The following is a 27283-nucleotide window of genomic DNA, read 5'->3' as shown; positions in this document are numbered from 1 at the left end:
GGTATTGAGTACCAGGTCTTCAAGCTGTTGTTGAAAAGAGGACTTCTCCTGCTCAGAAGAGGTGAGTTTCTGCTGGAAAAGAAGAACCTCTTTTTGTTTGCTCTCCAGCTCAAAGTTCAGCTCCTTGATCTATAAGAAAACACAGAACACAATTACAAATTTCAGGATTAATCATAATAATTCCTATTGTGTAAATATCTTCTAATGTAATGAAATATGCATGAAATATAAGGTAACACAAAATGCTCTATGACTGGAGGGGGATGAACTGACCTTCTTATCTTGTAATGGAGGTGAGGATGATCCGGCGCTCTCGGCTCGTAGAGTTCTGAGCTGAAGCTGCAGATCAGCCACCACTCTTTCCAGCTCCATGATCCTAGAGCGCTCGGATACCGTAGCTACCTACAGCGGGACACAAAACGGCAAAAAGTGCTCAGTGTGACCGGACAAGATGTTCACAGATACACACTATAAGGGCATTACACCTAGAGTAGGTTTCTATAATAACATCTACTGCTTTCTCATGAATTTGTTTAATTTTATCACTAAGCGTGCTTATGTTTTATTACTTGGGTCAGAGACTTGCAAACTTTAAAGGGATAGTTCTCCCCAAAGATGAAAGTTCTCTCATCATTTACTCACCCTTATACCATCCCAGATGTGTATGAATTTCTTTCTTCGGCAGAACACAAACAAAGATTTTTAGAAGAATATTTCAGCTCTGTAGGTCCATACAATGCAAGTGAATGGTGGTCAGAACTTTGAATCTCCAAAAATCACATAAAGGCAGCATAAAAGTAATCCATATGACTCCAATGGTTTAATCCATATCTTCAGAAGTGATATGATAGGTGTGGGTGAGAAACAGATCAATATTTAAGTCTTAGTTTAGTATAAATCTCCACTTTCGCATTCTTTCATATTTTGAAAGTGAAATGAGAGATTTATGGTAAAAAAAAAAAGGACTTAAATATTGATCTGTTTCTCACCCACACCTATCATATCACTTCTGAAAATATCGATTAAACAACTGGAGTCACATTGATTACTTTTATGCTGCTTTTATGTGCTTTTTGGAGCTCCAAAGTTCTGACCAACATTCACTTTCATTATATGGTCCTACAGAGCTGAAATATTCTTCTAAAAATCTTTGTGTTCTGCAGAAGAAAGAAAGTCACACATCTGGGATGGCATTAGGGTGAGTAAATGATGAGAGAACCTTTAGTGAAAATCCCTTGTGTTTTATAACACATATTTGCTCATTACAAATCATATTATCAGCATAACAATTTGAGAGACAAACTGAAAAAAACTATGTGTATAAATCAGAGAATTTCTTAGTATTCGGTTATGTCCCCCTTTTCAAAAATCATTTTAAAATCTTAAAGATATTTCCAGGTTTAAATAAAACACTTAAAAAAATAAAATAAATCCTAAATTTTCAATGCAGCTTCAGGCTTCTGGACCCCAATGTATGCGAAAACCTTTTGGTATGCCAAAGGCTTCTTGTGCATTCCTCATTTTTCTAGAGGCGCTTTCAAAATGAACCCAAAAGAAAAACTCCAGACCTACCTCAATCCGTCACAGAATAAAAAAATTACTTCCCCAAAATAAGTAAAACCTCTTCCACACATGGGAAACTGTCAATAACCTCAAGAGACATTCAGCCCCTCATCTGACAGATTGATTTACCCTAGTGTCCTCTAACTGCCTCTGGAGTTTATCTGCTTTGGTCTTTTCAAACAGAAGACTCTGTTCGAGCTCCTTAATGTGGGCATGCTCCAGTTTGGTCTGCGTCTGTTAGTAGACAGAAGAGGAAAAGAGAAGAGAACACCAACAGCGCGGTCACGTGCAAGCCAAAAGCCAAGTACCGAGAGCTTCATGCAGTTCCTGACATCATTCTCCTCTCTGAATAAGGACAAAGACAGCAGTGAAACAGAGGCAGAGCGCCACAAAGACGGAAAATCGCAAAAAACAACAACAGCACAGACATGAAATGAATGCGATTGGCTAAAAGAGCAGGCCAATGAAACAGACATGGAGGGTGTTGATAACGAAGGAATGAACGTGTGAAGATGACCAAAGAAAGAAGTGGAAAATATGGATGAAAGAGTAAATGAATGAACCAATAGGAGAAAGATGTGAATGAAGCGTGAAAGAATCTCTAAGAACATGTTAATGAAATTAATGCTTCAACAGATCAGTTTTAGGAAGAAGTGTTGCACTGATTCACGTACAGTTTGTAAGAAGGAAAAATTATTGAATACATCTAAGAAGTGTCAGAACTAGTCAGTGAAAATCAGGTCCCGGTTGCAAGAAAACCCATAGTGAAAATAGACTTACAAAAATAACTAGGGGTTTTCTTAACTTTAGGTGTTTCTTGAAACCGGGCCCAATTCCTCAGTTCATAAGACTAAGAAACAAAATTGTAAATAAATAAATAAATAAATCTAATAAAGATTTAAAACAATTATTAATAGAAATCAGGGCCTGTATGTATAAAGCCGTTTGCTCTTATTTCTAGAATTAAGAATAAGTGTTCATAAGTGATAATAATTGGTCCAAACTCCTAAATTATTTAAGGGCACTGGAGATGTATCCTAACATAGTTAAGAGCAGCAAGATGAAAACGTTTTGTGGAGGTTAGAGGTCGACCGATAGCGGATTTTGGCGATACCGATAACTAAGACTCTTATTTTTGAATGACGGAGACTTGGCTCCGTTTCAATGGTCTATATGCAAGTACTTACCAAATTAAGCTTTTTATAGCCTATATAACACACTATATAACTAACAAAATATGCACTGAACTGAGGATAAATATATTAATGAATATTGTCAATGATGAAAGCTTTAGATACAGCAAATCCCCATGAGGTGTCAGTGATTGTTTTTATTTCACCTCTTAGAGGCCGCTGTTATGATGTAGAATTAAGCTGTTCTAACTGTAGAATCCACCAGCGCTGACCACAGGGGAACAGAGAGGAATTTAAATGAAAAAAAAATATAGGCAACTATCGGCATAGATTTTCACAGAAGACAAAATGAAATTATCGGTACCGATTAATCGTAAATACGATATATCGGTCTACCTCTAGGTGAGATAACACACTCTCCAACAACAAAGGATGTGTTGGACTTGGGCAAATGTAATTCGTAGTTGAGCCAACAAGTGAAATGCATTGACATTTATTTAATTGCATCACAGTTTTTCATTTAATGATTACACTGAACTCATTGTGGATGTAGAGCAATATTAAGCATTTGATAAATTTGAGTTTCTATGGAAAAAATAAATTTGAAAAATGGTACAAAGCTGCATCTTCAAAAAGAGCCCAACCCAAGCACTTGACATAAAAGTTTTATAGAAGCTCATAGTTTCGTGTCATTTTAGGCCGCTTGCAATTTTTCACACTCAAATTTAAAAGCTCACCATTCACACACACTTTGGACTAATTGCATGACATTGGTCTCATTTTTGAGAAACCCCCCCCAAATAAATCAAATAGACTCCAATTATTCATAAACTACTGCATATGTTTATGATCTTATGATAAACAGAAAGTTTAAAAATGTAAGCATGTAATTCTGGTTCTGTTCACTATATCTCACATTAAAAAGTCTTATTTTATTCCACTATACGGCAGCAAGTACTAGAAAATCACAAAATGCTGATCTAAAATGTAGGTGGCACTCTAACGCATTTTACCTCTCACAGATGTGCTTGTCATAGACATTCAGTCTAATTTTTAGTTCATGTACAACCCTCATTTTTTCATTGAATATTTTGGCCTCTGAGTGGACTAGAAGCTTATTCTATTCTCTCCTTTGCGACGATATAAAACATTTTATCATCAATAGTCGAAAACATATTTTCCTGATGCTTTGTTTGGCATGCTGGATGGCATATTTTGTTCTGGACATCTAAGATATAACATTGGATTATTCAGCCAAGCAAGCTCACAGACAAGTATAAATGGCTCATTTTTTAGATAAGATAAGAGCAGATAGAACTGAAATCAGAAGTTTAGGTTGAAGTCATTAAAACTCATTTTTTAACCACTCCACAGATTTCATATGCGCAAACTATAGTTTTGGCAAGTCGTTTAGGACATCTACTTTGTGCATGACGAGTAATTTTTCCAACAATTGTTTACAGACAGATTGTTTCACTTTCCAGTGGGATATATCACAATTCCAGTAGGTCAGAAGTTTACATACACTAAGTTAACTGTGCCTTTAAGCAGCTTGGAAAATTATTTCAGGCCTTATTTTGTTATATTATGTAACATAAATGCAAAAGTGATCTCTGAAAAATTCAGATTCAAAGCTTTAAAAAATGATACCTAATATGCCTGACTAATGTTTTCGGAGACTTGAACATTTTAAGTGTAACATTTTTTGCAATATTGCAATGTGAATTGGGAAATGTGATTAGTTGTTTAGTCAACAAGTGATATCTATCAACATTTTCATTTAATTGCATTATATTTTTTCATTTAATTAATACATTGAAACTCATTGTGGATGTACAGCAACATTTGATGCATAAATTGCATGTACAAGCTTTCAGAGGGCTGCAACAACAGATCAAATCTAAATATCAATAAAATGATAAAAATCAATTATGAAAATCATCTACAATGAATTTCATAATAACTAGTTGGATATCTGTGCTCTGGCACGGAGAACCTCCGTCAGCGACGTCACTTTACTGTAGTGAGAACGTGTTTCTATGGAAAAAAAAGACATTTAAAACATTGTACAGAGCTGCTTCTGAAAAGAGCCAGACCTAAGCCCGACCCAAGCATTTATAAAACGTTTTATAGAAGCTCAGTTTTGTGTGGGTTGTCGGCTGCTTTGGGAGATTCCTTCCGCTGTTTAATGTGCTTGAGAGATGCTTTTCACCAGCGCATAACTTTGATTTTTGACTGTGGCAAGGAGGAGGGCGGGGCCAGGCCGTGATGATGCACGCCCAGCCCCTAATCAGGCTAATCAAGCCGACGAGATGGATAAAGGCCGCCAGAGGCGGCAGTTCGGGAGAGAGAGAGAGCTACAGGCAGCTGCCAGGGGCGGAGGTCAAAGAGAAGACTGCCGTCCGCAAGCTGGGAGGGGCTCACTGCTGACCGCCTGGAGCGGGAGAACCGCTGCCAGGGGTGAAGGAGACCCCTACCATCCACCAAAACGCTGGAGGACTGCCTCCGATCCACCTGGGGAGGAGCGGCTGTCAACCACTAGAGGGTGGAGGGGTGACCGAGTACGTTTTTTTCTCTCTCTCCTCTCTCTCTCTCCCGCTATCGCTCCGTGTTTGCCTTTCCCTCTCTTTTTTTTGTTGTTGTTTTTCCCCTCCCCTTTCCCTCTCTTTTTTTTGTTGTTGTTTTTCCCCTCCCCTTGTCTTCCCAGGTTCGAGACGGCGGGGAAGACCTGCCGGCATGCGGGGCCAGAAGGGCACGAGATGTACATCATGGCGGGGGCTCCCTGGCCTGAAGGAAAGGAAGAAGGAGTGTGGCAAGGAGGAGGGCGGGGTCGGGCCGTGATGACGCATGCCCGGACCTAATCAGGCTAATCAAGCCGACGAGAGGGATAAAGGGAGAGAGAGAGCTACAGTGCCCTGTATGTGTTTGTTTTATGTTTTAATTTATCATTAAATTATTATTTATACTGTCATGCTGGTTCTTGCCTGTTCCTTTCCCTTTTATCCTGTTATATTGACTTACAATACTGATTTGATAAAATGGTGTTTATATGTTAAACGTCAAACTTATCTCTAAATTGAACCGTGTTTAACTGAAATCTTACATGTAATGCAAGTAATAATTTAAGGACATTAACTGTAATGGGATTATAGCAAAGCGTTTGTTCTATCATTTATCTTAGTGATTTCAACAGTACTTCTGCGTTCTTTTCCTTTGATAATGTGAGAACAATATGCAATTTATATTGCAATGTTGTTTTTTGCAGACAGTGCATAGAGAACATTTATAAATGTATATATTTTGTAGCTTCAATTTGTGTATTTATTAGAGGAGAACATATATATATATATATATATATATATATATATATATATATATATATATATATATATATATATACACACAGTACTGTGCAAAAGTCTTAGGCACATACAGTAAGATGTTTCACAAAAGCATTTGTCTTAGGATGGTTATTTATATCTTCAGCTTTAGTGTGTCAATAGGAAATATAAATGTTAGACTCCCAAACATTACTTTTGCAAATAGAAAAGATTAGAATAGAAGAACAGGGAGCAAAGTTAGGAATAATGTTCAGATTTTGCTGTTTCGGAAGGAAATTGGTACTTTAATTCACCAAAGTGGCATTCAACTGATCACAAAGTATAGTCAGGACATTACTGATGTAAAAAACAGCACCATCACTATTTGAAAAAAGCCATTTTTTATCAAATCTAGACAGCAGCCATCACTCCAACACCTTATCCTTGAGTAATCGTGCTAAATTGATCATTTGGTACTAGAAAATCACCAGAAAATCATGCCATTATATCAAACACGGCTGAAAGCTATTTGGTTCGTAAAATGAAGCTTAACATTGTGTTTGTATTTGAGTTGCCACAGTATGCAATAGACTGGCATGTCTTAAGGTCAATATTAGGTAAAAAATGGCAAAAAAAGAAACAGCTTTCTCTAGAAACTCGTCAGCCAATCATTGTTTTGAGGAATGAAGGCTATACAATGCTTGAAATTGCCATAAAAACTGAAGATTTCATACAAAGTTGTACACTACAGTCTTCAAAGACAAAGGACAACTGACTCTAACAAGAACAGAAAGAGATGTGGAAGACCAGATGTACAACTAAACAAGAGGATAAGTACATCAGAGTCTCTAGTTTGAGAAATAGACGCCTCACATGTCCTCAGCTGATAGCTTCATTGAATTCTACCCGCTCAACACCAGTTTCATGTACAACAGTAAAGAGAAGACTCAGGGGTGCAGGCCTTATGGGAAGAATTGTCAAGAAAAAGACACTTTTGAAACAGAAAAACAAAAAGAAAAGGTTAGAGTGGGCAAAGAAACACAGACATTGGACAACAGATAATTGGAAAAGAGTGTTATGGATCTTAACCCCATTGAGCTTTTGTGGGATCAGCTAGACTGTAAGGTACATGAGAAGTGCCCGACAAGACAGACACATCTATGGCAAGTGCTACAGGAAGTGTGGGGTGAAATGTCACCTGAGTATCTGGACAAACTGACAGCTAGAATAACAAGGATCTGCAAAGCTGTCATTGCTGCACGTGGAGGATTTTTTGATGAGAATTCTTTGAAGTAGTTTAAGAAGTTCTGAAAATGTTTTTCAAATTTTAATAGTAATTTTTCACGTTATTAATGTCCTGACTATACATTGTGATCAGCTGAATGTCACTTTGGTGAATAAAAGTACCAATTTCTTTCCATAAGAGCAAAATCTGTACATCATTCAAAACTTTTGGCCGCCAGTGTATGTTTCAAAATTCCCTGACATTTCCAGGTTATCCATGGCTGTGGGAACCTCTTTAACCTTTTTATTTTTCAGATATCTACTGCTCTTATAAAAATTACTTGTTAAACCTAAGTATAAAAGCCAATAATTATTTGTGCATTAACGTACAAACTGTTCTGCATAAAGACTGATGACTACATAGGTCCTCTAATATCCGATTTCTCTTGGTGTAAACGCATGTGGTTGGATCATTTTACCTCTAGGTCACCTTTGGTAATGCAAGCTTCTTCCACTCGGAACTGCAGGTCCTCCACTTTTCTGTATGACACATTAGAGATATTTTTTTAGCAATTTTAATGTTTCAAAACATGCAGACAGTTTAGACTGTGCAATTCAAGCTCTTAAATGTTTAATCTTACAAATTGATCCCTTGAATTCAAACAATTCATTTTACTAATTCTGTCATCAAGCAAATTGTTAAGCTAACATGTCCATTTGTCTTATTATCAGGATTACCTTTTTTCCTCTTCTAGTTGATTCATCAGCTCCACTTTGTCTCTGTCTGCAGTCTCAACAAGTCTGCGCAACTGGTCCAACTTAGCTTCCATCTCATGAGAATACTTGGAGAAAAAAAACACAATTTTTAAAATCAACATAAATACTGCATTTGCATAGCATTTAACTTATTTCCAAGTGATAAAGAATAATCATGTCCACTTTAATTTTTATGTCCGCACTAGTACATATTCGGTTGAAAACGCATCGATTTCGCAACATTTATGCCTCTAATCCACACTGAAACAACATTTTCTTCCACTGAAAATGGAGACTTTTGAAAACATCCTCAAGTACCAAATGCATTGAAAAACAATGACATAAGGAAACTGAAAATGGCCTTTATCTATTGGGATTTGATTGGATTGTAAAATGAAGGGAGCAGTGAAGCATGTTACATTATTTTTCTTTTAGAATAGTGCATTGATGAATTGATCACAGTAAGACCAGGGACATTTATTAAGAAAATAACTATGTTGATTTCAAACCGCACAGTACACAAAACAATAGCTCATCATGAGGAACATGGAGAATCTCAGTCCAACATTGCAAACTGCAATATTTGTGTGTTGTCTTGGAAGTTTTTGAAAAGCAGGGGATTCTTACCTGTTCTTGGCCCTGTCTGAGCAGAACCAGCTCCTGCTGCACCTCTCCAGCGTGGCTGGTGGCTCGGGCCACCTCCGTCCTCTCCAGATCTCGCTCAGCCAGGAGCTGCTCAATGTGCTGCTGTTTCTCCTTCAAGGCCTCTTGCAGGGCCGTGGTGCCTGAGATCTTCCGCGCGTAACGTGCAGACGTCTCTGTGAGCTGAGAGATAATTGACAGATATTATATCAAACAGAATGGCAGTAAAATTCTTGGAGAAAATGGGATGCTGTGAATGGGACGTTACCAGGCCTGCTCGGCTGGGTTTGCCCCCGACTGAGGAGGCGACGGAGCTGAGGGAGCTGACGGAGGAGGCACTGTGACTGTTCTTTAGTGTTGATCTGCGCCTTGATATTTTGGATTTGGCTGGCGTGGTGGATGGGAAACCAATGCGAGTCACTTTATGCGTTGGAGCAAATAGTCCATACTTTGGGAGACACTGAAAATACCTATTGGAGAGTGAAACAATGATAGAAGCATCGTGAGGGGGGAGTGGAAGACCCTAGATCTCAAATCTCATTCACTTCACCACATTCAAATCTGGCAAATATCTCTAAATTATTGCTTCTGAAGACATGGAATATAGCACATGATTCGTATGGACTACTTTTATATGCATTTTGAAGCTTGACAATATTATCCATTGTCTAATCCTTCATCCATCTCCTTTTGTGTTCCATGGATGAAAAACATCATAAAGGTTTAGAACAAAATCAGGGTGAGTAAATGATGATTTGATCATTTTCTGGGTGATCTATTCCTTTAACATTTCCTTCAATACATTTTCATTCCCTTTTTTATTTTTGGGGTATTTTAAAAGGCATTTTCTGTTATTAAAATATTCGGTTATGCATTTCTGCAACAGATATTAGACAAAAACAGTGTTGGGAAGTATTTAACTAAAAGTAGCAACGCTACTAACTTTACATGTGACATTTAGAGTTGGGAACTCTGATTCATTATAAATGTATATATGTATGTATCTATGTGATTATATATATATATATAGAGGCTGTTTATCATTATATTTCAATTCAGATATATAAAACTGGGTGTTTTCTAGTTTATTAGTGTTTATTAAGTATAAATGTATGTTCAGTTTAATCTTGTCACCCTATTTGTTTAACCCTCACAAAAAATAACCATGGTCTTACCTTACATTATTATTATTGTAGTAACCATGGCTGTAGTAACCATGGTTAATTTTGTAGTTACTATGCTTTTACTACAAATACATTGGTTAAACTATGGTTACTGTAGACAAACCATGGTTAGGCTTTTTTCATATCAATCATATTATTATATTTAGTAATTTTTTTGTAACCTTTTGTATCTTTTTATCTAGTAATCAGCTTTCAATATGGCTCTCTTGAAAATTTTGGCCTGTCATGTGTTCAACAGATCCAGCGTTCAATGGAAATTATTTATTTACTGTTACAACAGTGAAAAAGCTTTTGTACCTCTTTGTAAAATTTTTTAGCATTCCTAATAAAACAGTGATCTGATGACAAAATAAGATAAGTTGTAAAATATCGGTATCGTTATCGGCTTATAATTTTTTGTTGAAATCGGTATCGGACAAATATTTTCATATCGGTGCATCCCTAGAATTTCTCCCTAATTAAATATATAACTATCAGCTACGGGTGGGCGGTATGACCAAAATCTTTTATCACAATATGAGTAATTTTATATCACGATAATGATATATATCACGATAGAGTAAATGTTTTTGGAAAATCAATAAATATTGGTTAAAATATTAAATAACTATAGTGTACTGCCTATTTTTTAATAATCCAGTCAGTGCATTAAATACTTTCAAATACTTCCTCTTATATAATTTTCTTTTTATTTGGACCTTGACAATAGTCCAAATAAAAATAAAATAAATAAAATAAAAAAAAAAACATGGTTTTAAATCATTCTTACTGTTCATCCCTCCACCAGAGGGAGCCGTCACCTGAGTTTTAGTGGCACTTTCTGTTTGTATTCTCACTTCCTGTTTGTAGCTTTATAAACCATGTGCTTCACTGAACACCTTGCAAAGTATTTATTGTGTATTATTTTCAGTGTTTATTTTCGTTGGATTTTTTTTAACGTATGCATTATTTTCTTTATTGCACTGCATTAAATAAATATAAACACTTGCAAAAAAAAATTATGACCGAATTAATGCGAAGCGCATCTTTTAGTTTTCATAATATTATTTTCCCTGCTTCATTTGAGAAAGTAAAACAAACTGCTTGACTGTATTACGGCAGATTATATTTTTCTGCTCTATGTCGGCTTTTGTGAACCTACACCACAGATGTCGCACTTGTTTTAATAAAAAGCTCCTCTTCATTTTCATTAGTTGTTTGGGAGTCGTCCCGTTCTGTGGAGATGTTTTTCTCCAATCAGCGTCTTTCATGGGTCAAAAAGCACGAGTGATCCTGCTCTGCGCCTGTCTGTGGAGCACAAATATCGGGAAGACTGCTGGTCTTGCACGCACTTCCGTGATAGACTTCCAGAGATAGCACGCGACATGCACATGAAACACAGATGCGCGTGTCAGATGAGAAGCAAATTAAGCGCTTATGAAGCGTCAAATTCAAGATGAATGTAATAGAATTTGCTTGGGCGGCTGCCAATTTTATTTTTTTTATGTAATAAAAACCCTGTCCATGTTTCTTAAATTCTCTCAGTCTCATGTGAAGCTCTGCCCACTGACAGATAAGCCCACGCCGCGCACATGTACATTTACATATCGCGATATACACGATAGAGCAAAATATCTATCGATTGACACTTTATATCATTGCCACGATATACAAAGTCATATCACCCAGCCCTACTATCAGCTAATATTACTGAATTCTGCTATCAGATTACAGAATTCAATAATATAATTGATTGTAATATACTTCATACCAAAAATACAAATAGCTTAAATCTAGCTACCTACTTTTTGTTAGTAACTTGTAGTGTAGCTAAATACTTTTTTAAAAGAGTAGCTTGACTGTATTTGAACTACTTCAAGTTATTAGTAGCTTGTAGCTTGGAAAGCTACAGTTTCAAAGTAGTTTCCCCAACACTGTAAATAACAGAACAACGTAATTTGTTTTATGAAATTTTTTGGTCCTGATTTATATTAGGTGTCTTTAACTACTTTTTACTTAAGTATTTTAAACAATGTAGTTATTATGTACATATGTGTTGTTGCATTGTATTGGATCCATTGTATTGCATCCATTGTTGTTGCATCCATGTGTAATCACGACATAACATGGCCTTACCTCACGCCAGCCACTGCCCCATCATTCTTGCCAAGTGGCTCATCCAGTTCAACTCCACACCATTCCCCTTTCGCAAAGTCAGTTTCACCCAGAAACCGCACAACACCTGCTTTGGTCCCGCCCACCTGATGAATAATAAAAATAAAAAAAATAAAAAATAAAAAAATAAAGAGTAGAATAAACATTTAATAATCACAATGTTTATGTAAAAACAGACCAATGATGGGCCTTACCAGCACACGATCGCCCAACTTAAGTTCCCGTTGTAGTTTCTTGGCCGAATCCGTCTCAGACAGATTAGAGGCAGACTCGCTGGCAGTTCTAATCAAGTTTGTTGAGGACTTGGTGGTTGCAGTTGCATTGGTGGTTTGAGTGTCTGGAATGGCATCTTTGGCAGGAGAAGCCTGATTGGCCGCGGTCTGGCTGGCGGGTGTCAAAGCACCATTGGCCTTATGCTCTGCCACTGGACTGCGGGATAGTTTGGATGGCCGAGTGAATATGCCACGCAAGTCCTCGCACTGGAAGTAGCGGATGCCAGACACAGATCCGTCATTTTTCCCAATGGGTTCATCTAGAACTATGCCCGCCCATTGACCCGGAGCAAACTGTGTCCCACCGATGAACTGCACGTAGCCTTGTTTATTTCCATTGACCCAAACTCGTTCGCCAACAGAGAAGTCTGATTCTGCATCTTGGGCACTATTGGAGGTCGGGGAGGTTACAGATTTGGGGCCAGCTGCGGACATGAAAAATATAAGTATTTAAGTCACCCCTGAATCAATGTGTGTCATATGTAACATACTGTACAGATGGAGATCAGTAACTCACCTGCAGTGGGTGAGGTCTTGGTTGACCCTGTTGATGGTTTACCAATCTTAGTGGGTGGTTTGATACCACTCGGCTTCCCCGTACTCATTTTCCCTGCTTTATGCACTTAAATGTGCTATTCCTGCAGGGCATGCAAACAAATTTAATTGGATTGGATTTTCTGATAGATAAGGACAAATATGATAAGTTTCTTTATAACTATTGTTCTTTATGACATTTTAATCAGTTCCAACTTTAGGACAACAAACTCCCAATTGCCTTATGTAAATATACTGTATGAAGGCTACGAAAATATTCTAAATCTAACAAACTATCTAAACAGGTTTAAGACTCAAGCTTCGATAAACAAGTTAACATGAGTGTCACGGTCCTGTCACTCTGTCAGTCTGGGTTTTGGTCTGACAGGACATGGCATTATCCACCCATGTCCGTCTTTGTGTGAACGTGCAGTTTCAGTTATATTCCCAGCCACGCGCTCTTCAGTCGGTTGTGTTTCATGTCTGGAGAGTGATGTCTGGGTCCTGATTTCCTGTCTAGTTCTGTTTCGGTCTGTGTCGGGACCCAGACATTCATGCTCCTTGTCTGTCTGTTATTGACGTGGGTGCATTGTGCTTGTGTCATCTTGGCTGCATGCAATCGCGTCAATAATCTATGTCTGTCTTTGTGTCTGTCTCTCGCGTACGCATGTTGCGCTTGCTTTGTGCCGCTTGCCCAGGTCGCAAGTTGTCTTCATGTTTGTGCTGAGGTTTGGTCACTTCGGTAAGGTGTCGGGTGTGTGTGTGGCTGAACTCTCACATAAGTGTCTTCTCTCGTCTTGTTTGTCGATTGGCATGAGTGTATATCGCCTCATTGTCTTGGCAATGTGCACTCATGCCAATCGGATGTTTTGCCTTCTTGTGAGAACACACGGCTTTGTTATTGTTTCTGTATCACCACGTGCATCTCAGTCTTACGTCACACCCCACCTCCTTGTTTGCTCATTATTAGTTTATTAGTAAAAACCTGCCCTATATTAACCCGCTTGATTTCTCTCCCTATTTTTGTCTCCTCGTGTGTGCTGTCCAGGCCCAGTGCGTCTTGTTATCTAGTCGGTCCTGTATGTGTTTTCCAGTGCTTTTGTCAATCCTGTTCCCCAGCCTGGTTTGGTCCGGTCGGTCCTGGTTCCCTGTATTCCTCTGCCCCAGTTCCTGGATTACTGTTTCCCCTACGGGGTGGTTTATGTTTTTCCCCCTTGTGGGAGTTTGTTTGTCAAAAAAGTATCTTTGGTTTTGAACTCTGCGCTTGGGTCCTCATCTTTGCATAACCATGACATTACGAACTAGCCAAACATGGACCCAGAAGAGATTTTTTTTCTTCTCCCAGTCGAATCTGGCAGGAACCGGCCTCCTGTTACCCGCCGTGATATGAGGAGTTGGTGTCAGGGCAACCGCCCTTTTTCGAAGAGCACTCCTGACACGGCTCAGGGTTTGGGTTTTAGTGAGGCCACCCTAAGTTACCTGTTCCTGGCCGGACTGGAGGAGACAGTTGACTGGGAGGTATGGGGGGACCTGCGGACATGGTCCTTCTGGGAGGTGGTCTATCGCGTCATGGAGATAAGGGAAGAAGAGTACCAACTCGGGCTATGGGAACCCAACTTCGATGCTCCCACCTCCCACTTCCTGCCAGCGTATCCAGCCACGAAGGCTGCTCCCTTGCCACAGCCATTGCCCACTGCCACTGAGGCTATTCCCCTCCTGCTGCTGTCAGCACCCACAGCCACAGAGGCTGATATTGCAGCAGTGCCCCTCATCGCCCAGAAAAAGATGAGGGCACCTGCCCCTCAGGCGCCCACGCCTGCCACGGCCAACAAGCCAGCACCTACGTCTGCCATGTTCAACGAGCCTGTTCCTGAAGCCTCGTCCGTCCTAGAGCCAGTGTCTGAAGCTTCGTCCATCCCAGAGCCAGCGTCTGAAGCCTCGTCCGTCCTAGAGCCAGCGTCTGAAGCCTCCTCCGTCCCAGAGCCAGCGCCTGAAGCCTCAGCTGTCCCAGTGCCAGCGTTCCCGGTCATGACGGCCGCTCCCACTGCAGTGCTCCCGGCCACCCAGAAGAGGAAGAGGAGAGGGGCTGCCGTTCCCCAGTCGCTGCCAGCGCTCCCGGCCACAGTGGCTGTTCCCCAGTCGCTGTAGTGCAGCAGTGCCCCTCATCGCCCAGAAAAGGAGGAGGGAACCTGCCGCTCAGGCGCCCTACGTCTGCCACGGCCAACAAGCCAGCGCCTACGTCTGCCACGTTCAACGAGCCTATTCCTGAAGCCTCATCCATCCCAGAGCCAGTGTCTGAAGCCTCGTCCATCCCAGAGCCAGTGTCTGAAGTCTCGTCCATCCCAGAGCCAGCGTCTGAAGCCTCCTCCATCCCAGAGCCAACGCCTGAAGCCTCCTCCATCCCAGAGCCAGTGTCTGAAGCCTCGTCCATCCCAGAGCCAGCGTCTGAAGCCTCGTCCGTCCCAGAGTCAGTGTCTGAAGCCTCCTCTGCCCTAGAGCCAGTGCCTGAAGCCTTGGCTGTCCCAGTGCCAACCTTCCCAGTCATGACGGCCGCTCCCACTGCAGTGCTCCCTGACACCCAGAAGAGGAGGAAGAGAGGGGCTGCCGTTCCCCAGTCGCTGCCAGCGTTCCCCGGCCACAGTGGCTGTTCCCCAGTGGCTGCCAGCGCTCCTGGCCACGGAGGCCGTTCCCCATTCGATGCCTGAGCACACAGCCACAAGGACTGTTACCCCGTCAATGCCAGTGTCCATGACCACGGAGGTCATTCCCCTCTCGCTGCCTGAGCTCATAGCCACGAAGGCTATTCCCCCATCACAGCCAGTGCCCACGACCATGGAGGTCATTCCCCCGTCACTGCCTGTACTCACAGCCACGAAGGCTGCTTCCCTGTCACTGCCAGTGCCCACGACCACGGAGGTCACTCCCCCATCACTGTCTGAGCTCACAGCCACTGAGGCTGCTCCCATCACTGGAAGTGCTCACGACCAAGGAGACTGTTACACTGTCACTGCCGGTGCTCACAGCAACAGATGCTGCCTCTGCCAATGTCTGAGCCTTCCACGGCTTCACCCCCAGAGCCCTCCATGGCTTTGCCCCCTGAGCCGCTCCCTCCAGAACCCTGTCTTGCGGCCGCTGTCCAGTGGCTGCCATCCAGTCTTCTGACCCCTGTCCCAGGCCGCCAGACCCTACCTCTGCCCTGTGGCTGCCTCCCAGGCCTCCTGAACCTGTCCCTACCCTGTGGCCGCCTCCCAGGCCTCCAGACCCTGTCCTTGAAATGTGACCGTCTCCCAGGTCTCCAGACCCTGCCTCCGCATCCACTGTGAAATTTGGTGGAGGATCGGTGATGATCTGGGGGTGCTTCAGCAAGGCTGGAATCGGGCAAATTTGTCTTTGTGAAGGACGCATGAATCGAGCCACGAACAAGGTTATCCTGCAAGAAAACAAGCCATCAAACAAAGCCGAGCTGCTTGAATTTTTGCGCCAGGAGTGGCATAAAGTCACCCAACAGCAATGTGCATGAAAGCTGTGATTGAAAATCAGGGTTATTCTACCAAATATTGATTTCTGAACACTTCCTAAGTTTAAACATTAGTATTTTGTTGTTTAAAAATGAATATGAACTTGTTTTCTTTGAATTATTTGAGGTGTGAAAACATTGCATCTTTTTTTTGACCAGTAGTCATTTTCTGCAAATGAATGCTCTAAATGACAATATTTTTATTTGGAATTTGGGAGAAATGTTGTCAGTACTTTATATATTTGCAGTGGTCTCTTAATTTTTTCAAGAGCTGTACACTGAACGAGTATAACACTCAGTACAGCTCAACACATGAATTAAGATGTACTGACACACTAGAACCAGTCGATATAATCAGCTTCGTCAATGGATTTCGACTTGACTGTTTTTATTCCAATATGAACTATTTTAGCGAGCTGACGACAACTAGCAAATCCCATATCAAACCAAACATCTTTTGTGATTTTATCTCATTGCTGTCAGTGAATCTGATATCATATCCGTCCAAATAAAGATAAAATAGCCTGTTTTGAGTCATAAATTTAGTATTATTGTGTTTACATGCGGCTGTAACTTCACATCATAACAAACGGTCTGCTAGTCGACATTAGCCAGAGAGGCTAAATCCTCTAAACACATAAAAAATGAGATAAATGTAATGAGCTTTAGAGGGAACAAAATGATCACATTTTCTTACCTGAACTTTTATAATCTCAAGCATTCCTCCGTGATTAGGGAAATGAAGGGATTAAGTGTTTGTCTGGATGAGCTCACAGGGAAGATGATGTTGTTGGGTGAGGCAATTCAACACAAAGCTGCCCACAAACACTTTAAAGACAGTGATATTTGACAGGGTAGCTAAATAATGTATTTAATCTGGTGACATGTGATGTGTGTCAGACTGGCATTTAAGATAGTGGGGGAATAACTGTTTATGGTACAATGCATAAGGGACTTTTGTTATATAATACAGAATTAGCATCAAAACACTTATTTGTTTTTGGCAAATGGCAATATCTAGTTGGATATATGCGTAAAACACAAATAAATACATAGCTATTGAGTCTTAATTCTGTAGTATACTTTAAAGAATAATGTGTAGGGGGAAAACAACCCACTGCACTGGAATGTCTGAATTGAATTGTTGAGAATGAATGCGACCTGAAGGTGTCAGTGGACTTTGGCGGCCACTAGTGGTTAGACATGGAAAGTGACGGGAATTAGCCAAATTAAAAGATTACCAAGTAATCATTTATATGAGATATCTGAGCTATTTAATTTGTGCCTTATTATTTCTGCTTATTATTTCTGAATTATAAAGATATTTAAACTGCTTAACCACTTTCCATAAATTAATAAATAACAAAACAGTCGATGAGAATAGCCTGTTGGATTGCGATCATTTCAGGTGCATATTCACAAATCCCATCGTACTCTTGGGAAGCATCGAAATGTTCTTCAGACGTGATGCTGTGCAATTGTGTGCAACATCTGCACGGCTGTCTGCTGGTGGTGCATCATCGGTGCATGCTCTACTCAGCGTGCATTTGACATGGACTGCTCTATTCCAATGTCAATAACATTGTGAAATCTGCCTTTTCTATTGCATTGAGCCCAGTTGCAAGAAAGCAAGATAGCTACTGCAGTATGCATCACATGGATGTTGCAGTCTGAAAGCAGCACTGGTGTTACATACTAATTTCATGCATCTGTGTGTCTGCGACAATGTTCCTCACGCCCACAAATACAGGCTTCTGAAATATACGGGAACAAATGTCAGGAAACAAAACGATTCAACAAAGGATTTGAGTCACATCGAAAACAGCTAACTAAGGTAAGACGCACACACTTCGTATTTTGTTTGTTATCATTAAATCTCGATTTGAATTATAACAAAAATGAGTATACGCTTCATATGTAGTAAGTGTGTTGTTTTCGATGTAATACGTTTTATTGAATGATTTTAGTCATAGATGAATCAGTTTGATATGCAGATGTGGAAAGATGCCTTGCACTTGTGGATGGAGCATGTTTTCACATTCCAGCTGCCATTGTAGACGAGTGTGTTCTGTGTTTTGCACCCATTTACGCTTCAAATGATTCCTTTGATGTCTAATTTAAAATACTATACAATTTCCATATTTATTCCACATAAATCCAGATTTATAAATATGATATGGTATGGTATTAAGTGTGATATTACCTCCTTGACAACAACTATGTAATCTTCTGTTTTATCTTATTCATATAAGATTCATATAAGGGGTTTTTGTTTTGTATTTTTTGTATAGTATTTTTTTTTAATAATATATTTAAATTATTATATTATGTAATTGTATTATATTTATATTCTTGCAATTTATTCAAATGTATGTTTATTCAATGTAACTATTTTATACATTTACTTTTTCCTACTTTAATTTTTTTATGTAACTTATTATTATACTTTTTAAGGTTTTTATTTCTTAAAAAACGTATGTATAAATGAAAATAATAATAATAATAATAATAATAATAATAATAATAATAATAATAATAATATATATATATATATATATATATATATATATATATATATATATATATTTGTTGTTGCATTTTTCAATTTTATTTTTTTTATTTTTTATAAAAGCCATCTGGACTGGCCTTCAGTTGAGCTTATATATATATATATATATATATATATATATATATATATATATATTAGTTGAAGTCAGAAGTTTGCTTACACTTAGGTTGAAGTCATTAAAACAAATTTTTTAACCACTCCACAGATTTCATTTTAGTAAAGTATAGTTTTTGCAAGTCATTTAGGACATCTGCTTTGTGCATGATACAAGTAATTTTTCCAACAATTATTTACAGACAGCTTGTTTCACTTTTCATTGACTATATCACAATTCCAGTGGGCCAGAAGCTAACTGTGCCTTTAAGCAACCATGATGTCAAGCCTTTACAAATAGCCAATTAGCTTCTGATAGGAGATGTACCTGTGGATGTATTTTAAGGCCAACCTTCAAACTCAGTGCCTCTTTGCTTGACATCATGGGAAAATAAAAATTGTGGACCTCCACAAGTCTGCTTCATCATTGGGAGCAATTTCCAAATGCCTGAAGGTACCACGTTCATCTGTACAAACAATAGTACGCAAGTATAAACACCATGGGACCACGCAGCCATCATATCGCTCATGAGACGCATTCTGTCTCCTAGAGATGAACGTAGTTTGGTGCGAAAAGTGCAAATCAATCCCAGAAAAAACAGCACAGGACCTTGTGAAGATGCTGGAGAAGCAGGTAGACAAGTATCTATATCCACAGTAAAACGAGTCCTATATCGACATAACCTGAAAGGCTGCTCAGAATCCACTGCTCCAGAACTGCCATAAAAAAAGCCAGACTACAGTTGCAAGTGCACATGGGGACAAAGATCTTACTTTTTGGAGAAATGTCCTCTGGTCTAATTAAACAAAAATGTAATTGTTTGGTCATAATGACCATCGTTATGTTTGGAGGAAAAAGGGTGAGGCTTGCAAGCTGAAGAGCACCATCCCAACCGTGAAGCATGGGGGTGGCAGCATCATGTTGTGGGGGTGCTTTGCTGCAGGAGGGACTGGTGCACTTCACAAAACAGATGGCATCATGAGGAAGGAAAATTATGTGGATATATTGAAGCTAATTTGAAGTTTAATTGAAGTTAAAGCTCGGTCACAAATGGGTCTTCCAAATGGACAATGACCCAAAGCATACCTCCAAAGTTGTGGCAAAATGGCTTAAGGACAACAAAGTCAAGGTATTGGAGTGGCCATCACAAAGCCCTGACCTCAGTCCGATAGAAAATTTGTGGGCAGAACTGAAAAAGCGTGTGTGAGCAAGGAGGCCTACAAACCTGACTCAGTTACACCAGTTCTGTATGGAGGAATGGGCCACAATTCCACCAACTTATTGTGAGAAGCTTGTGGAAGGCTACCAAAAACATTTGACCCAAGTTAAACAATTTAAAGGCAATGCAACCAAATACTAATAAAGTGTATGTAAACTTCTGAATCACTGGGAATGTGATGAAAGAAATAAAAGCTGAAATAAATAATTCTCTCTACTATTATTCTGACATTTCACATTCTTAAAATAAAGTAGTAATACTAACTGACCTAAGACAGGGAATGTTTTCTATGATTAAATGTCAGGAATTGTAAAAAACTGAGTTTAAATGTATTTGGCTAAGGTGGATGTAAACTTCTGACTTCAACTGTATATGTATATATAAATGATCATTTTCTATTATTTTTATAGCTCTAGTGAAGGCCAGTCCAGATGGCTTTCATGTCCAGACTGTCTCGGTCGAGGAGTAATTCCAGGTCTCCCAGCAGAAGGGACTCAGAGAAGGGCTGTCCTGTACTAACTGTTGCTGAACTCGAGCGTCTGCTGTACACTGGAAAAACAGCCTGTAATCACACAGATGAAGTGTGGCCAAGACTCTACATAGGTGACCAGTGAGTAGCCCATATCTGTGGTTTAGACCATGTATGCGGAACAAGAGTCTAGTTTTATGTACAATACCTTATCCAGACATCATAACCCAACAAAATCAGCAACAATAGTGTAAATAACACTGCAAAACAGTCAAACAATGGAATCATATTAATTATTCATACTCTAATGGATGCGGGAACCCCAACACCCCGAGAAACTAGTTGTATCTCAATACAATCAATACGAAATGCAATATAGTTACTGATTAAAAATATATCTAAAAAGGTTGTTCTGTAGGGGCCTGGGTAGCTCACCGAGTATTGACGCTGACTAACCACCCCTGGAGTCGCGAGTTCGATACCAGGGTGTGCTGAGTGACTCCAGCCAGGTCTCCTAAGCAGCCAAATTGGCCCAGTTGCTAGGGAGGGTAGAGTCACATGGGGTAACCTCCTCGTGGTCGTGATGAGTGGTTCTTGCTCTCAATGGGGCGTATGGTAAGTTGTACGTGGACTGCAGAGAATAGCATGAGCCTCCACATGCTGTGAGTCTCTGCGGTGTCATGCACAATGAGCCATGTGATAAGATGCGTGGATTGACTGTCTCAGAAGCGGAGGCAACTGAGACTTGTCCTCGGCCACTGGCCGAGGTGAGTAACCGCGCCACCACGAGGACCTACTAAGTAGTGGGAATTGGGCATTCCAAATTGGGTGAAAAGGGGATAAAACAGAAAGAAGAAAAAGGTTCTAATTTTTTTTGAAGACTTTACAGTAATATTTTACACTATTTTTAATGATTTGGTTGTATATATAATGGTTGTAATGTAACCGTTACAAAATGAACATAAGAGTAAGCTTTCCAGAGAGTACAACCTGATATATATATGTGCCACATTAACACCAAAGTAACTTTAGAAGCTCCACTTTTATTCAAACCATATCTATATTTTATCATCTAAACTTTTCATACTCCTTTCAGAGAAATCGCCTCTAACCGCAAAGAACTTGTAAAGCTCAGGATCACGCACATCCTGAACTGTGCACAGAGCAAATGGAGAGGAGGTGCAGAGAATTACATTGGCATGAACATCACGTATCATGGCATTGAAGCACACGACTCGCCCTCCTTTGACATGAGTGTCAACTTCTACCCAGCAGCCGAGTTCATTCACAGAGCACTCAGCACAGGAGGTCAGTTAATATGGATGATCCTGTCATTTCTGTAAACATTTCAAAGCTCGATTACTAAACATAATAAATAAAGGTACTACTAAATAACGGTTCTAAATAGAACAAAGAATTGTTTTACATCCGGGTGCTATAGGAGAAACTTTTTAAGTTCCACAAATAATTTTTTATTCAGAAAACTATGTGCTTTAAAGACAATTTAAGAATGTATATCAGGCACTTCATGTCCCAGGGGTTGATTTTTTTATTAAGAATAACAGATTTCAACTTATTTCTTTTTGTTATATGAAGGCCACCGTAAAACTGACTTAGAAACTTCTTACCAGCCCTTCATTATTAATTTTTGGTACTTTTGAAATGCCTTTATGCACAGTTTTTACTGTTTTTGCCTTGTTCCAGACCTTCCAGTCTTTCATTATTAAACTTTAAAAATCCATAATAAAAATAAAAATTATTACATGTTTAAAGCTATGATAATCTAAACAAAGAGAGAAATAAACATAAATCATTTCAATATTTATTGTCAAAATGATTCCTAACAAGTTTTTTTTTTTTCACTTGTATATCACTTGTAAGCAGAATATTTTTATTGGACATCATTTCCAATCAAGCTGTAATTTTGCCAAATTAAGCCAAAAAAGTGTGAAAATATTATTTAATCGTGTGTATTTAGGATAGATAAAATGTTAGCTATGAGATTAGCCATAGCAAGACAAAGGAGACATTTTATTTCAAAAACATTAAAAATATAATTTTCACCAGTGTCATTTCCACCACAGAATTCTATTAAACACAATACAGAATTTGAGATGTGCTGGAAATGACACTATGGTGAGAATTTTCATAACAAAAATGACATAATAATACATACACTGTTGAATATTGTTAGTGAGAAACTAGTGAGAAAAACATTTAATCGAGACTTTACTTTCTACATGTCTACAGTGCTAAAAGTGCCCAACGTTGAAGAAACTGTGATTTCATGTGAATATTTGAGTCTTTTATTTTTTAGGAACGGTGCTTGTGCACTGTGCTGTTGGTGTGAGCCGATCTGCCACACTTGTGCTGGCCTACCTCATGATCCGCCAGAAAATGACTTTAGTGGAGGCCATCAAGACTGTGAAGGATCACAGAGGCGTGACTCCAAACCGTGGTTTCCTACGGCAGCTTAGCGGTCTGGACAGCGTACTGCGTGCCAGCCGCAATGCAACATAAAGCCACCGGTAGCGCTAGAAGAACTTTTCTCCAACCTTCCTGGAAGGGGTGGGGCCAGAAGGGTGGCACGGGGTGGCAGCTGCCACCCCAACTCGGACCCCACTCACATCCTGGAGACGGTGCACAGCGGCTTAACCTGTCCGTGTCGCGCATGGTCCATAACAACATTCCGCAACCCCCTCCTCATGCCCCGCTCTGACAGGACACAACGTCTCTCGTTGTTCCTAGTCAACCCCACCTCACCCCCCCAGTCGGATGGAACTCATATGTATACAACACAGCACACCCAACCCAAAAAAATCCTGGACACGTCCCTGCTTCCTGGTCCAGGCCTTGACCTAATGCGTGTCAAATGCTGGTAAATGAAAGGAGTGTATCTTCACATACAGTGTTCTCCTATAGTCAGTAGAAATGCCTTATTACATCAGGACCTCTAGAAATGTGCATAATGCCTTATTCACATCTGTTCACGTGACCACTTAAATGTTACTGTAGATTTTTTTGACAATGTTGCTCTGAGTTGACCACCACAAAGAAGTACATTTTGTTGAACAGAACAGGAGTACTTTTAAGAAGGGTAATTTGGAGAAGTGATCTCATTATTAAAGCCAGGTGTGGCAATAGCATGGTACAATGATTGTATCAGATGATACCATGGTTCTGCAATTCATGTACCATGGTATTTACACAGTACTCTATGGTAGTACCACAGAATTTTTTGGTACTTTTTTGTAAGTGTCAGTAGATGACTAGGGTTTGATAGGGATTTTAAAAAATAACAAACATTGGAAACAAGTAATGGAATAAAATATTATGTTATTAGCACATAAAGACCTATTCACACCAAGCCAGAATGTTCAGTGCTTTTGAATGGGAACAATGGACTCCTATGGTGCTATTCACATCGGGTCTGTCAAATCGTCTGCCAACAATTTAAAGGATTTTTAATTTTTATTTTGTGAAGAGCAGTCCATTTGTTTTTTTCTTTGGACTGCAAAGAAAACCGACTGACCAATGAGATAAGTGCTTTAAGTCACGTGTCCCGACCTGCTGCAGCTACAAAATCCAACGTGTTGGTGGCGCCCACACACTAAAAGTTACTTAACAAACCAGCATTAAACACCTAAAGAACAACTGCCATTGAAGATGGACGTGGAGCTGCTGCTGTTGTTCATGCTGATGTTGATGAACTCCATTTAGTTTTCTTTGTAAAATGGTTCGCTAAAATATTTGCTCGTCTTTTCTGGCAAACTCATAAGTAGTGTTTTGGCTTTTTTCTTCTCTGCCTCTTCTGTGATAGAATGCTGTCGCATCACCTAGTGTACTGTAATAAAATTGCTTTTCATTAAGCATCACCTATTGTTCGGGAGGGAATTTCCATTTTATATAGTCAGAGAAAAAATTTGTCTCAGTCCTGGTGTGAATAGGCCTTTCGTCGGTAGTTTGTCGCTCAAATTTGTCTCCGATTTGGTGTAAAAGGAATAGTTCACCCGCTTTCTTTCTTCTGCAGAACACAAACAAATATTTTTAGAAAAATATTTAAGTTCTGTAGGTCCATACAATGCAAGTGAATGGTGGCCAGAACTTTGAAGTTACAAAAAGTACCTCAAGGCAGCATAAAAGTAATCCATACGACTCCTGTGGTTTAATCCATGTCTTCAGAAGCGATATGAGAGGTGTGAGTGAGAAACAGATCAATATTTAAGTCCTTTTTTAACCTATAAATTCTCCTCCCAGTCCAATAGATGGCGATTTGCACGAAGAATGTGAATCGCCAAAAACAAAAGAAGAAGAATGTGAAAGTGGAGATTTATAATAAAATAGGATTTAAATATTGATCTGTTTCTCACCCACACCTATCATATCATTTCTGAAGACATGTATTATTTTATGCTGGGTTTATGTGCTTTTTGGAACTTTAAAGTTCTGGTCACCATTCACTTGCATTGTATGAACCAACAAAGCTGAGATATTCTTCTAAAAACCTTCGTTTGTGTTCAGCAGAACAAAGAAACTCATACACATCTGGGATGGCATGTGGGAGAGTAAATGATGAGAGAATTTTCCTTTTTGAGTGAACTATCCCTTTAATAGGCCTTAAGCTGCCACTTAGTAATGCCCTAGCAACCACCCAGAACACTGTAGCAACCAGCTAGAAACCCTAGCAACATCTTAGTAACTTCCCAGAACAATTTAGCATTGTGGCGGTGTTTTACACAGGCACTGACTACTCACGCTTTCTTACGAAAATTTAAAAATCAACATGTTTTTTTAGATTGCCCCACAGTCGAAAGCTTTTTCCTCTCTAACATCGGAGCAGTGTTAGTGATAATCTTTGACATGGGTATAAAGTATAAAATTTTGCATTTAAATTTAAATGTTTGTGTGTTGGATGTTTTTCTATTAAGATAATGTAGCTGTGCACATACAATACAGTAAAGAGAAACATTTGATGTTAGGGACAAAATATATTCTACGCAAGAATGTGAATGCAGACATTTCTAGAGCCGAAAGCTTGATTTCATGCTCACATTCTCACCGTTGCCACAAGTGGTGCTATAGACATTATTCATGCTAGCGTCATCTTTGATTTTTAATGGGAATGACAACGAGGCTATGAGGGATAGACTTAACATCTCTTCAATGGCACAAACGGTATAAAGCTCCTAGATTTCATATGATTTTCCACAACTTAAGTTGTCTGAAGTTCTTTGTATACTGAATGTTCTTGGACAGATATTTAATCAATGTTTTCCATGGAACGATCCAGAAACACTTTAAACTGCAGTACAGCCCATTGAAGAAACTGTAAGTCTATCCCTCACAGCCTCTTTGTCATTCCCATTAAATATCAAAGATGGCGCTAGCATGAATAATGTCTATAGCAGACATTAGCATGAACTCTTCTTCTATGGTCAGTTTTCTCTTTCAGGTCATCTGTTGTCATAGTGGAGAAACAGTTTAAAAGAAGTTTGATAAGTATTAAAATAGTAGTAATAAAAGGATTGAAAAGTAAAAAATGTTGAAGTATATTTTATAGCTAGCTAATTGAATAATGCATCCAATTTAATGACAGACATTTGAAGGTAACTACACCCCCCACCCAGTTGTTTGCTACCCCCACAGTAACACAAGAATTCACGTTAAGTATGTTTAAAGGGACAGCGCGCTTTACCAAACATTCGCGTCTACGTTTGCATACTTGCGTAAAGTATATTTTTGGCTTAAACTCTCTGACCTGAACCCCAGTGTACATGAAACTATATGCAAAATGCAGTCAGTGTTGTCAGCACATTTATCTGTTTGGTTTATCCTCGACATGTGTGCTTTACATTGTCTGTATAACTATAACTATAACTATAACCATATATATATAGTTATACAGACAATGTAAAGCACACATGTCGAGGATAAACCAAACAGATAAATGTGCTGTCAACACAATATATATAAAAGGTTTTATGTGAAATATTATACATGTCACAATTTACAAGTTGTTTTGTATGGTATTGTATTATATGGTAGCTAATTAGTAAGTACATAAAAAGTGCAGCCTTGTACTTGCAAATCCTTTGAATCCTCAAGTGCAGTACTATGTAAAAATCTGTAGCTGTATTAATTACAGTGTACTCATATTACTGTCATTTCTGTACATTTGTATTGGGGACAGCTATTTATTGTGTTTATGTATCTATTGTCATAAAATATAACTACTCTGCAACAGCTTAGACTTGAGCTAACTACTGCCAGAACTGCAAATCCCTTCCACAATATGTGGAACTAAACTACACACTTGTGTCTTACAAATATTGATCGCTCAGACCTCTGTGGCACAGGACCAAATTTCTGAGTTATGTCAGAAAGTAGCCAATGAAAAAATAGTGTGTTATGTTTTTATTTTATTAAAAATGCATACAAAATCTAATAAATACTATTTAATTTCACAAGAAGCTTCTTTTGTGCTAAATCCGAAAAAGCATTTAGTGTTTGTGCCTCTGATTTTGCTATCTGTGTCGAAACCTTTATCAAGGAATTACATGTATTCAGGGTTGGGAAGTAGTGGAATACATGTAACGGGATTACGTATTTAAAATACTAAATATTAGTAACTGT

The 27283-nt window shown here is 39.2% G+C and overlaps 2 protein-coding genes across 4 annotated transcripts in view; one reads left to right on the top strand and one right to left on the bottom strand.

Annotated features, from left to right (window-relative positions):
* Positions 1-17107, bottom strand: part of LOC127433779 (CAP-Gly domain-containing linker protein 1-like) — a 41816-nt gene extending 24709 nt beyond the window's left edge. The window contains exons 1-11 of one of the 3 annotated variants that reach the window (XM_051685972.1): positions 16997-17107; positions 12766-12886; positions 12171-12673; positions 11938-12062; positions 8907-9108; positions 8624-8821; positions 7979-8082; positions 7720-7780; positions 1693-1797; positions 274-402; positions 13-129 (exon numbers count right to left, since the gene is read on the bottom strand). In XM_051685972.1, coding sequence (XP_051541932.1) covers positions 13-129; positions 274-402; positions 1693-1797; positions 7720-7780; positions 7979-8082; positions 8624-8821; positions 8907-9108; positions 11938-12062; positions 12171-12673; positions 12766-12853 — 1632 coding nt within the window. In that variant the 5' untranslated portion in view covers positions 12854-12886; positions 16997-17107. Of the gene's footprint in view, positions 1-12; positions 130-273; positions 403-1692; positions 1798-7719; positions 7781-7978; positions 8083-8623; positions 8822-8906; positions 9109-11937; positions 12063-12170; positions 12674-12765; positions 12887-16996 lie in introns of those variants that run through there. The other 2 variants (XM_051685973.1, XM_051685974.1) reach the window with 2 other exon arrangements.
* An 871-nt stretch (positions 17108-17978) lies between these two features.
* Positions 17979-24687, top strand: LOC127433952 (dual specificity protein phosphatase 26-like). Its single transcript, XM_051686342.1, has 4 exons — positions 17979-18133; positions 20592-20791; positions 21747-21958; positions 22968-24687. The coding sequence occupies exons 2-4, from the start codon at positions 20613-20615 to the stop codon at positions 23168-23170; spliced, it is 594 nt and encodes a 197-aa protein (XP_051542302.1). The 5' UTR covers positions 17979-18133; positions 20592-20612; the 3' UTR covers positions 23171-24687.
* Positions 24688-27283: the final 2596 nt, after the last annotated feature.

The sequence above is a fragment of the Myxocyprinus asiaticus genome, chromosome 43 (genome assembly GCF_019703515.2).
Source record: "Myxocyprinus asiaticus isolate MX2 ecotype Aquarium Trade chromosome 43, UBuf_Myxa_2, whole genome shotgun sequence".
NCBI lineage: Eukaryota > Metazoa > Chordata > Actinopteri > Cypriniformes > Catostomidae > Myxocyprinus > Myxocyprinus asiaticus.
The sequence above is the reverse complement of the archived record's forward strand: the minus strand, read 5'-3'. Positions and strand labels throughout refer to the sequence as shown.